Raw genomic sequence first — 12,523 nt, forward strand, 5'->3', positions numbered from 1 at the left:
TGCTCCCACCCGGGAGGGATCTAGGGAGACGGGGCAGGAAGGGGTGCGAGTCGCCGGGGCTGGGTCATGTGCGGGGCTCTCGGCTGGGGGCGCAGAGGGGCTCTTGCCTCGGAGCCTGAGCCCCTTGCGGTGGGGAAGCCTCCCTTGCGGTCAGGAGAGCGAGGGGGTTCCCGCACCCAGTGCGGGAGGGGAAGATGGGGCCTCACCACCCACAGCGTTCGCCTCGAGCCTGGAGGCTTTGAGGACCCAGAAGTTTCCCTGCGACGACCCCTGCAGGCCGGGCCGGATGGCGGCCAGGTCAGGCCAGGCCAAGGCTGGGGAGTTAGAGTTTGATGGGTTCCCGAGCCTGGGGGCACCTGGGGGGGTGCCCAGCACGCGCTCTGAGAGGGGTGCCGCGGGGCGTGGGCCACCTCTGGGCCTTTGGTGAGAGACCGCCCCTCCCCAGCCCCGCTCCCTGCGCAGGGGCTGCTGGCTGGTCATGCTGGAGCTCGCGCTGTGTCTGTCTCCCATGCGGAGAGACTGTGGCCGGCTCACCCAGCCTCTGGGTCTGCGTTCCTCCTCCAGGCCCTTCCCTGTGCCCAGAGCATTGATGAGTCTGAGCTCCAGGAGAATTCCCTGAAGCTATTTCTTTCATTCTGACTACATTGTTCAGCACAAATGGAGGCCCCAAGTGCAGTTACAAAAAAAACAAACAAAACAAAAATGGTTTCTGTTCGATTTTGGGAGATACTTTCTTTAACTGCATTGGGCTGAGTTGGGGAACTGGTTTGCATGCAGGGAGGTGACCCAGTCGCTGCCAGCCAGGGATGGAAACTTGGCTTGTATAATCTGCGGCCACCCACTGGCTGCCTGGGAGTTGACCACAGCGGATGGAAGGCAGGAGAGCTGGGCTTCCAGTTCGGGGGCGGGCTGTGCTCTGCTTAGATGCAGGGTGAAAGGGTTGTAAACAGCAAGTGACTGTAAATTATTAAAGTTCTTTGTAAACAGCGAGCGACTGTAAATGATTAATCCTAGTGCCTAACCATGTTAACATTTCAGGCTCTGTCATACCATGTCATCCTTGTCAGTGTCCCTCAAGCAGTGGTTCTCAACCTTCTGGCCCTTTAAATACAGTTCCTCATGTTGTGACCCAACCATAAAATGTTTGTTGCTACTTCATCACTGTAATGTTGCTACTGTTATGAATCGTCATGGAAATATCTGATATGCAGGATGGTCTTAGGCGACCCCTGTGAAAGGGTCGGTCGACCGCCAAAGGGGTCGCGACCCACAGGTTGAGAACCGCTGCTCAAGAGGGTTCACCTCTGACAACCCCAGTGTGAACTGAGGTCTGGCCTTACTGTTATTTGTACTTAATGAGTTTGAACTTTGCTTTCCATGGCAAGTCAAGGTTGTCTTTAAGGGAGTGTGCTGAACAATCAGAGCCTAGAAAAGCAACAATACCTTTGAGCCTTGAACAAGGAGGGGATTGGGGGATTGCCCACCCCCAGTCAAAAATCTGCTTATAAACTTTAAAAAAAATTTTTAAAATATATTTTATTGATTTTTTACAGAAAGATAGGGAGAGAGATAGTCAGAAACATCGATGAGAGAGAAACATCGAGCAGCTGCCTCCTGCACGCCCCCGACTGGGGATGTGCCCGCAACCAAGGTACATGCCCTTGACCGGAATCGAACCTGGGACCCTTCAGTCTGCAGGCTGACGCTCTATCCACTAAGCCAAACCGGTTACGGCTGCTTATAAACTTTTGATTCCCCCCAAAATTTAACTACGAATAGCCTACTGTTGACTGGAAGCTTTACCAATAACATAAACAGTTGATTAGCACGTGTTTTTTATGTTATATGTATTATATACTGTATTCTCATAATAGCAAGCTAGAGGAACAAAAATGTTATTAAGGAAATCATCAGGAAAATACATGTATGTACTGTACTTACTTATTGAAAAAGCCCTTGTATAAATGGACCTGCACAGTGCCAACCCTTGTTGTTCAAGGGCCAACTGCATTTTGCATACCAGGAGGCAAAAGAAGAAGTGGAATTATAACCAAATAATATTTATGAATAGGTGTTTTTTAGGTAGGCTCTTCAACTCCAAAAGGTCAAGAAATTAATATCCTTAGGTGTTGCCCTGAACTGTGAATTAGCTGGGCTATTATTCGATGCGGGTGGTATTTTAACTGCTTTGTTCATGGGAAAGCTCCCGGCCTGGCACACAGTAGGCCTAACTGTTGGTGTGTCTCGGGGACTGAAGGGCCCTTTGAAGTCACCGGTGAAGTCATTCTCCTTGACATTTGGAGAAAAAGAGCCAAGAGGGGAATGGACTTGTCCAAGGTCACACAGGGATCGAGTGGCCGAGCCAGGAGTAGAACCCAACAAAAACAGTGGCACCCAGGCTGTGCCAGAGCCAACACCCAGCATCCATGACTATTTCGCTCTTTTGCTTTTGCAAGAGCCCTTGAGGGGGTTAATTGTTAGTCTCTGATTATCAATGAGGAAAGCAGGCTCAGAGAGGCAAGTCACACAGCTGCTAAGTTCCAGTCTTGAGACGCAGTTTTCACACGAAAGTGGAAAGTGGGGGCCTGGCTTCTTTTGAACTAGTCTGCTCAGGTGAGTGATGGACACCCGCCCTTGGGGCAGCAGTTCTCTCAGTCACCGCCAGGGTGGCTTCGGTCTGGGCTGGATTTTCCTAGGCCCTTGGGCATTTGGTCTGTTGGGGTTGTCAGGCAGGCTGCTGTCTGCTTCATTCACCATATGCTCCAGCCCTGGTGGTGGTCCTGGTGCCTGGCGTATAGCAGGCACTGAGTAAAACCTGTGGGATGGGTATAACCTGGCGCTCTCCCCCTCCAACGCCCATTTACTACCCCTCCCACCACCTGGTCCTCTTTTTGCCCCCAGAGGCCTTAAGGGCCTCTTTGATGGTGTATCTGGTGGAGAATCCCGAGGAACAGAGAGTAGCAAGCCTTGGTTGAGGAGCGAGGCGAGGAGATTGACCTTCAGTTTAGGAAAAGGGGAATGGGAATTGGGAGGGCTGGGGAGGTGGGAGGGGAGAGGCGGGAGGAGCTGCTCAGACTGATAGGAACTCCACTAGGGCCCCGGGATTTCAGTTCTGAGGCTCTGCCAACCTGAAAGCCTCCCAAACTTGCAAGACATGCCCGGCCAGGCCACATGCCTTTTGGATTACCTGCTAGCACGGTTTCCCTCCTTGATTCTCTCTCCTACTTGTTCAGGGATGGGGCTGTGGGGCTGTGGGGCTGCAGCCCTTCCCAGTGGATTGCACTTCCCAGCCACCCCTCTTGGGCTTGTGGGCCACATATAAGTCCTCAGGCCTCTGTGAATCCCGAGGGGTTACTCTGAATGGTCTTTGCTGAGAACAATTTATTTAATAAGGTCAGTGTCCCAGAAGTCCAAACTTTAGCCAAATTTCAAACTCCACCCAAATTTCCCTGTCTCTAAATGTACCCTCAGAGAAAGGTAAATATTTAGAGAGACACAGTTAACTTTCTAAAGGCCCCAAAACCAGTGGAACCAGCGATTGAGAGCTAAAAGGGGACTGAGTTTTTTGTTTTATCAGTCTTCACTGAGGATATTTTTCCATGGATTTTTAGAGAGAGTGGAAGAGAGGGAAAGACAGAGCTTGCAACTGCTATTAATAATAATTAATACTATTAATAATAACAATAGCAGTCATTTACTGAGTTTCTAAAATGTGCTAAAAATTTGTTCTAATAAATTTAATTTTTCCAGCAGCCTATAAGGTAGATATTATAATTGCCATGAGGGCGCTAAGGATCAGAGAAGGTAAATCACTTGTCTTGGGTCACACAGTGACTATGTTGTGGAATCAGGAGTCAAACTTGGTTTGTCTGAATCTGAAGTTCACTCATGAGCCTTTATAGCATCTGCTTTTTATTCCTAATACCTTTTATTCTGAGTTAGAGGGCCGGTGCTCGAAATTAGTGCACGCGGGGGCGGGGGTAGGGGGTCCCTCAGCTTGGCCTGCGCCCTCTCGCAGTCTGGGAGCCCTCAGGGGATGTCCGACTGACAGCTTAGGCCCACAGCAGTGGGACATCCTTAGCGCTGCCACGGAGGCGGAGGCGGGAGAGGCTCCCACCACTGTCACTGTGCTCACCAGCCGTGAGCCCGGCTTCTGGCGGAGCAGCGCTCCCCCTGTGGGAGTGCACTGACCACCAGGGGGCAGCTCCTGCATTGAGCGTCTGCCCCCTGGTGGTCAGTGTGTGTCATAGCTACTGGTTGTTCTGCCTTTTGGTCGATTTGCATATTAGCCTTTTATTATCTAGGATAAGGGACAAGAGCCAATCAAGTTTGCCTGATATCCATCAACCAGGCCCTGGACACCTGGTCTCAGCTCAACTTTGTCTGCCTTGCTGTGTGGTCTTGGGTAAGTCGCAGCTTTTCAGCCAGCTTTTGGTTTCCCCGGATGTGTCATGCAGAGGTTAATGGCGAGTTTCCTTCTGCAGCTTAGGTCCATCTAGGAGGGCCGAGTTTAGCCTGGATTTGACCAATGTGGGAGTGGTGAGGGGGGAGGGGAGAGGAGTGGAGGTTGTTTTTAGCCCCACCCTCTGGTGACATCACATAAGACACCTCCAGTCCCTTGAAACCCCGCCCCTAGTGACCCTGACCTGTGGAAGTGCCACCCAGTGCTTGGCATCTGGTGAATTTGCCTAGTCCCACAGAAGTCATCAACCCCAGGCTCTAGAGAAACCCCTAGGTAAGCAGGGCAAGGGGGCCTGGAATAGGTGGGTCCTGGCAGCCTGGTGGGCACCCCTCAGAGATTGCCCTGAAGGTGTACCTACCCTCATCCTCTGGTTGAGGTCTAAAGGAAGTAGGGCAGCGGGACCTCTGCCATCTCAGTGCGTGGCCTCTGGGTTATGTATTTAGGGCCCACTGTGCCTGGGGAAGGGGAAGGCTGTGAATGAGAAGGTAGCTGGGAGCCAGGGCTTCACTGGTGCAGAGCCAGTGGGTAGCTGCTAACTGGGGGAGACAGGTCCCTGGATGTGAGCCAGTTGCTAGAAGCCTAAGAGAATAATTTACTGAAAAGGACTTGGTTGCCTGCTTTAGACCAGTATTTTCCAGCGTAGTTCTGTTGGATGCAGGTAGGTGTGACAGGAGGCGGGGCAGCAGCAGAGTGGCTAAGAGTCTGTGCTCTGCAGTCAGAGAGCTGGGTCCAATCCAGGCTCCACCTCTCTCTGTGTGTCTCTCTATCACCTCAGGTAAGAAGCTAACCTCTGAATTTCACTATCCAGAACAAAATGGCATAATAACATTTACCTCACAGGCTAGTTATGAGAACTAATTTTAACAAGGTTGTAAAGAGTCAGCATAAACACTTATTACATTTCAGCTAGCTTTATAATATAATTATTACTGAGAAAGGAATTCTCGGTCACATAAGCTCGGCAAATGTAGGTTCAATAACAAAATGAAGCAGGCTTCTTTACTGCAGGACTTCTCAGAGCCTTTTTAAAAATATATATACATTTTATTTATTTTTTACAGAAAAGAAGGGAGAGGGATAGAGAGTTAGAAACATCAATTCAGCTGCCTCCTACACATCCCCCTACTGGAGATGTGCCCACAACCAAGGTACATGCCCCTGACTGGGATCAAACCTGCGACCCTTCGGTCTGCAGGCCGACGCTCTATCCACTGAGCCAACCTGGTCAGGGCACTTCTGAGAGGCGTTACTATACTGTGATGCCTGGGGAAGTTCTAAGAGCGGGGTAGGGAGCGTTTGACTGACAAAACGGATCACAGAGACCCAGGAACGAGGCACCGTAGCATGTCAGCCTTCCCTGGTCTTTGCCCTTGTGGTGGGACGGAACCCTTCCTGGATTGGGCAACTCTGGGAAAGGCCTCTCTGCCTCTGGGCTCTTGTTTCCTCACAAAGGAGCTGCATGAGATGCGTTCAGAGGGCTTTTGGCTCCCTGCGGTTCTGAGCTGGGAAGAAGAAGCTGTAGGCAGGACGGAGGCCACATGGTTGAGGTGGAAGCCCGCTGCCTTGAGGAGGAGAAGATCCAAGATTGGTTCCCCAGCCGGCAAGGCAGGACAGGGGTTTTCATGGTTGGGATGGCGGTGGTCCCGTTCATTAGTCCATCAGCAAGGTCTGCTTCCTAAACCTGCTCTGTCCGGGGAACAGGAAGTGGAAGAGTCCTGGACTCCCCTGTTGTAGCATCTCTCATGTGGTAGAGTAATGACTTCTTTCACACCTGTCTCCCCACTGGACTAGGAAAGGCTACAGACCAGAGCCACTCCAGAAGTGTCATGTGGGAGGAGCTTAGAGATGCAAATTAGGCTGGGAAGCAGGGAGGGGGAGGGGGGAGCGAGGAGGCATGTGGGCTGCCTGGACCATTTGCTGGTGGTAGAGAATATGAATGCCCTTCCTGCCCAGGTCTCCTTACCTCTTGCAGAACAAGAGTAGTTGTAATGAAATCTGATGCAAAGAGTAGTTGTAATAAACCTGATGAATGATGGACAGAAACCTGGATGCTGAGCTCAGTAAGCTTGTTGGAGGGAACTTACCTGATGGAGGGGAGTTGTCTGGCAGGTGCCAGTTTTTCAATAGATATTTGATTTAATGAATGACATGCTGAATAATGATAGCCTGAATAAAGTAACTGGTACCGGCAAATGCTATTAAAAAACTATAGCATATAATTATGAAATGATTAATGGCACTTGCCACCTTATCTTGCAAAGAGCAGTTTAGGGTAATGGTTATGATTGGAAACAGGCCTGGCCGGCGTGGCTCAGTGGTTGAGCGTCAACCGATGAACCAGGAGGTCACAGTTTGATTCCTGGTCAGGGCATATGCCCAGGTTTTGAGCTTGATTCCCCAGTGTGAGGCATGCTGGAGGCAGCCGATCAATGATTCTCTCTCATCATTGATGTTTCTTTCTCTCCCTCTCCCTTCTTCTCTGAAATCAATAAAAATATATTAAAATAAAAGATTGGAAACAGGAATTAGATTGTACCTCTGCGGCTTCCTAGCTAGGTGGATAATAGGGTACTTAACTTCTCTCTGCCTCAGTTTCCTTATCTGAAAAGTGGCATAGTATCAACTTCACAGGGTATTATGAAGTGTAAATGAGTCCATTAAAATGCTTAAAACAGTGTCTGGCACATTGCAAGTATAGTGTAAGCCTTTGCTATGATTTGTTTTCCTTTCTATAATCTCTACCATATCATGAAGTTCCTGAGGGCAGGGCTCAAATCCTTTTTCACTTTGCCCTCCCCTGGGTCCAGCACAGGACCTGAGGCAGAAGAGCTCAGTGCTTGCTGAATGAATGAATGAATGAATGAGTTGTTTTTTAAAAATATATTTTTATTGATTTTTTACAGAGAGGAAGGGAGAGGGATAGAGAGTTAGAAACATCGATGAGAGAGGAACATCGATCAGCTGCCTCCTGCACACTCCCCACTGGAGATGTGCCCGCAACCCAGGTACATGCCCTTGACCGGAATCGAACCTGGGACCTTTCAGTCCGCAGGCCGACGCTCTCTCCACTGAGCCAAACCGGTTTCGGCGAATGAATGAGTTTTAAATGCTAAATTATATAACCCATTATAAGTTTCCCACAGGAGAAAGTGGGCAGGGGGCAGTAAGTGGGCAGGGGGCAGTGGCAGCTTGTGGAGGGAAAGGAAGTTGGTGTGACATTTGGGTTAGATGGGAACTGAGGGTGGGAGCAGGTCATAAAGTCTTAAAGGCTAGGGTGAGGGGTTAGATTTGATTTTTTTTTTGGAATTGGCAGCCATGGCTGGGATGGAAGGGCTGGAGGAGGGAACTCTTGTGTGGGGGTGTGGTTGAGGGAAAGGGCTGTTTTTATAAGTTCCTGGAACTTTAAGCAAAAAAGTGGCTTGTTGGGTCTCAAAGGCTATGAAGTATTATCAGAATGCAGTTAGTTGTTCTTTGACTTAACAACCACTGAGTGTCAGCTACCTGCTAAGTACCAGGGGTTCACAAAATAATGAGACAAACTGCCCAGCCTCAATGAGCTCCCGTCAAAGGATACGTATCTGATGGTAGGAACTCAAGTGGAGAGGTCATCATCTGAAGTTCAGGGGGCCAGGGAAAGTATCACAGATGAAATGGGTTTTGAGGGATGAATATGAGTTTGCCAGATAAGCAAGATGTGGCAAATATCTCAGGTGGAGGGACCAGCTTATGCAAACTTATACATATGTGAAACAGGCCCAGGAGGTTGGTGAGACTGTGGCTGGATTTGAATACATTGTGGTTGAGCAATACTAGGCTGGAAATGACAGCAGGGACTAGATCACGTAGGGTAATGGAGGGTCAGTGGGAGACTAAAGGGGCTAAAAACAGAGGCAGCTGGTCTGTTAGCAAGGTCATTGTCACCACCAGGTGAACGCTGATGGCAGCCTAAACACAGGAGAAAACAACGGGCTCTTGTGTGGAACTTGGACTCAAAGGAAGTGGCTGAAGTAGTGAACCTTATTAGTGAACGCATTCCTCAAACATTTATTGAGCACCTATTAAGTGCCAGGCACTGTTCTAGGCCTTTGGGACACATCAGGGAGCAGGACAATCATGAATCAGAGCTGAGCTCTCCCTTCGGACGACTCCTTTCTTCTGAAACTCAGCCTAGGATAACGGGGCGGGCAGGAGGGAGTGAGAACTGGGCATGGGGGTGAAGACATCAGCCCCTGACTTTGCTCTGGTCCCTCTCCCAGCTCCCTTCCCAGTCCACAGCCATGGCCACCTTGGTGGCCCAGAAGCTGATCCACCTTCTGCCCAGTTTTCGGCAGGCCCACCAGGAGCCTCAGCCATCTGTGCCGCCAGAGCCTGTCTTCACGGTAGACCGAGCCAAGGTGCCACCCCTCTACTGGAAGCCGTACATCTATGTGGGTTACCGGCCGCTGCATCAGACCTGGCGCTTCTACTTCCGCACGCTGTTCCAGCAGCACAACGAGGCGGTGAACGTCTGGACCCACCTGCTGGCAGCCCTGGTGCTGCTGCTGCGGCTGGCCATTTTTGTGGGGACCGTGGACTTCTGGGGAGACCCCCACGCACTGCCCCTCTTCATCATTGTCCTCGCCTCCTTCACCTACCTCTTCCTCAGTGCCTTGGCGCACCTCCTGCAGGCCAAGTCCGAGTTCTGGCATTACAGCTTCTTCTTTCTGGACTACGTGGGTGTGGCTGTGTACCAGTTTGGCAGCGCCCTGGCACACTTCTACTATGCCATTGAGCCTGCCTGGCACGCCCAGGTGCAGACCATTTTCCTGCCCACGGCCGCCTTTCTCGCCTGGCTTTCTTGCACTGGCTCGTGCTACAACAAGTACATCCAGAAGCCCGGCCTGCTGGGCCGCACGTGCCAGGAGGTGCCCTCAGCGCTGGCTTACGCCCTGGACATCAGCCCGGTGGCACACCGCATCCTGGTGTCCCCCAACCCTGCCACCGATGACCTCGCTCTTCTCTACCACAAGTGCCAGGTCGTCTTCTTCCTGTTGGCTGCTGCTTTCTTCTCGGCCCTCATGCCTGAGCGCTGGTTCCCTGGCAGCTGCCACCTCTTTGGGCAGGGCCACCAGCTCTTCCACGTCTTCTTGGTGTTCTGCACTCTGGCTCAGCTAGAGGCTGTGGCGCTGGACTATGAGGCCCGGCGGCCCATCTATGAGCCACTGCATACACGCTGGCCCCACAACTTCTCCGGCCTCTTCCTGCTCACCGTGGGCAGCAGTGTCCTCACCGCATTCCTTCTGAGCCAGCTGGTACGGCGCAAACTCGATCAGAAGACCCAGTGAAGGGAGGTCGGCAGCTGGTAGGGAGGGAGGTAGAGTGGGAGCCCAGGGGTCCGGGCTTGGCTCCATATAGGAACAAGGCCTGGTAAAGTTGTTTGTGTCTGCAATGCGGTGTCTCTGTGCGCACGCCTCGGCTACCTAGAATGGCATTGGCTTGGGTTTAGGGGTTGGCCTGGAGTTCTGGGGTCCACTCCTGGGCCTGCCCTAACTCCCTGACTTGGGAGCGGGAAAGAGATAAAGATGTGGCTACCCTGGTTTGCCTTCCCACATTGCCTCTCACTACAGGTGCGGATGGGGAGGGGGAAGGGGAGTCAGCTGGGGCCAGGACTCTGGTTTGGGGCTTCCAGATTATCTAGAGGGGGTGAAGGTGGAATTTAGGCTAGAGTTAGATTTGCGCTGAGAGGCAGAGGAGGCCTCAGCAACGCCCATGTACCAGATTTCATTGGTGGGTGGGGAAGGGGCAGGACCAAAGTGTGTGCAGGATCTTACCATTGAGCTTCAGAGTCCCCAAAGGTAAAGACTGTGGTAGGTGCAGGTGGATCCCACCCAGTGCCCCCTATCCCTCAGTCACTGTCCCCTGCAACGAGCTCACCCTCCTAGCTTTGGCCTCCATGTTCCAAATGTCCTGTTCCCAGCCATTCTCCTGGTTTCCACTGGGCCCTCTGGATCAAAGACTTTAATATTGGGATGGACTGTCAGGGGAAGCACTGAGGAGGGAATAATCAGTATGGCCCGGGGCCCTCAGGGTTTTGGGTTGAGAAGGGTGAATAGGAATTTGCAGACGGAGAAGAGGAAAGGTATTCCGGGCAGAGGGGAAACCTGTACAAGGACCAAGGGGTACGGAAGGAGTTCGGTGGGGCTGGAGCTAGGGGCGGTCTGGACTTTGGTATGTCCTGGATGCAATAAAGTTACTGTGATAACAGCTGCCTCTTTGTTTTTTGTCTCCTGTTCCGGGGAGACCCATGGGCCTGCTCATGGTGTGGTTTGGTTTTGTTTGTTTTATCTTTGCGTGAGGTGACATTGGGGCCTTGTGTACTATAAGTATGAACTTTTTAATTTTTTTGGAAGGGAAGTGGGGGAGCAGTTTTATTAAGTAAAATTTATAAGTTAAAAGAATGTTTTAAAAATATACATCATCCTGCCTTAGCTGGTTTGGCTCAGTGGATAGAGCGTCTGCCTGTGGACTGAAGGGTCACGGGTTCGATTCTCATCAAGGGCACATGCCTGGGTTGCGGGCCCGATCCCCAGTAGGGGACGTGCAGGAGGCAGCCGGTCGATGATTCTCTCTCATCATTGATGTTTCTCTCCCTCTCCCTTCCTCCCTGAAATCAATAAAAATACATAAAAAAATACATCATCCCATTTTATAATTTGCCAAAGATTTCATTTTTTTGGCTTCAGTCAAGGAGGATTTTATGTCAATTTTTCATGGTATGGCTATGGGTTAACTTTTATAATAATGCTTTCTTCAGAGTACACAAGCAATATATGTACAGTGAAGGAAAATTAGAAAGTTACAGGTAAGAAAACTCCCCAAATGCCTAAGAAATATGTAATATCTATGAAGATTGTGGTTAGGAATGGAAGGACAGGATGGGATGCCATCATTTTTGCATGTCTAAGGCTTTCACAAATGTTACTTCACTTGATCTTCTCTAAAATCCACAGTAAGCCACAGAAGGCAGAACTGAAAGCTAGTTCTTGGCTCCAAATTTTTAGTTTTCATTTTAACATTTTCTAAATCCTCTCCTATGTGGCTTCACAGTCAAGCTTTGATTACCTTTCTGTGAATTACAACAGTAACTCATAAACCCCAGGGCATGTTAACCATTTAAGGGTAGGGTGGTGGACCCCAGATTTGGAGCCTGTGGATCTGAGCCTCAACTCCACTCTTCCTTTTTGAGACAAAGAAAACCCTGAGTGCTGGAGTAGTTATTATCTATAACCAGAGGCTCCGTGCCCAAATTTGTGCACAGGTGGGGTCCCTTGGCCTGGCCAGTGATCGGGCCGATAAGGGCCGTCTCTCCCAGTCCTGTTCAGGGGCTGGCGGGTTGCCGGGAGGGACTGCGGGAGGTTGGCTATGGGAGCGCACTGACCACCAGGGGGCAGCTCCTGTGTTGAGTGTCTGCCCCCTGGTGGTCAGTGCACATCATAGCAACCGGTCAACCTGTTATAACAGTCATTTAGGCTTTTGTATATATTAGATAATAAAAGGGTAACATGCTAATTAGACTGGGCTTCCGGACATCTGACGAAGCCAGGGCTGGAGTGAAGCCACCCGGGTCCCTGGTGTCTGCCAGCGGCCGGAGGAGGGAGGCCCAGGTCCTGGGTGCCTATGAGCAGCCCTAGGGAAGCCAGCCCGGGTCCCGGGTGCCTGCCAGTGGCCGGAGGGAAGCCTGGTGTTGGGTGCCAGGGGGAAGCCGGTGTTGGCAGCCGGGGAAGGAAGGCCTACTCTTGCACAAATTTTCGTACATCAGGCCTCTAGTATTTGCAATAAGGAAGTACAACTAACTCAGCAAGAAGAAAATGCACGTTTCTTGTGCAGAGTCGCAAACGCGTCCACACAGCATATTTCCTGGAATACAAGCCTTGAATGAAGAGAGAAGAACACGAAGTCCTTCACAAAGAGAAAAGGGCTCCACGGACACACGAGAAGATGGGCGGTGGTCTTTTCGGCGTGGGGCGGGGCTTAGAAGGGGGCGGAGCCTGGGCCGGCCGGCGCAGACGCTGGGGGCGGTGC

At 51.1% G+C, this 12,523-nt stretch overlaps 1 protein-coding gene across 1 annotated transcript; it reads left to right on the plus strand.

The window, feature by feature from the left end:
- Nucleotides 1-1,671: 1,671 nt before the first annotated feature.
- PAQR7 (progestin and adipoQ receptor family member VII) lies at nucleotides 1,672-10,705 on the plus strand. The gene is made up of 3 exons (XM_006777518.2): nucleotides 1,672-2,613; nucleotides 4,305-4,405; nucleotides 8,719-10,705. The coding sequence occupies exon 3, from the start codon at nucleotides 8,740-8,742 to the stop codon at nucleotides 9,784-9,786; it is 1,047 nt and encodes a 348-aa protein (XP_006777581.1). The 5' UTR covers nucleotides 1,672-2,613; nucleotides 4,305-4,405; nucleotides 8,719-8,739; the 3' UTR covers nucleotides 9,787-10,705.
- Nucleotides 10,706-12,523: the final 1,818 nt, after the last annotated feature.

Source organism: Myotis davidii, unplaced genomic scaffold (assembly GCF_000327345.1).
Source record: "Myotis davidii unplaced genomic scaffold, ASM32734v1 scaffold149, whole genome shotgun sequence".
NCBI classification, from domain to species: domain Eukaryota; kingdom Metazoa; phylum Chordata; class Mammalia; order Chiroptera; family Vespertilionidae; genus Myotis; species Myotis davidii.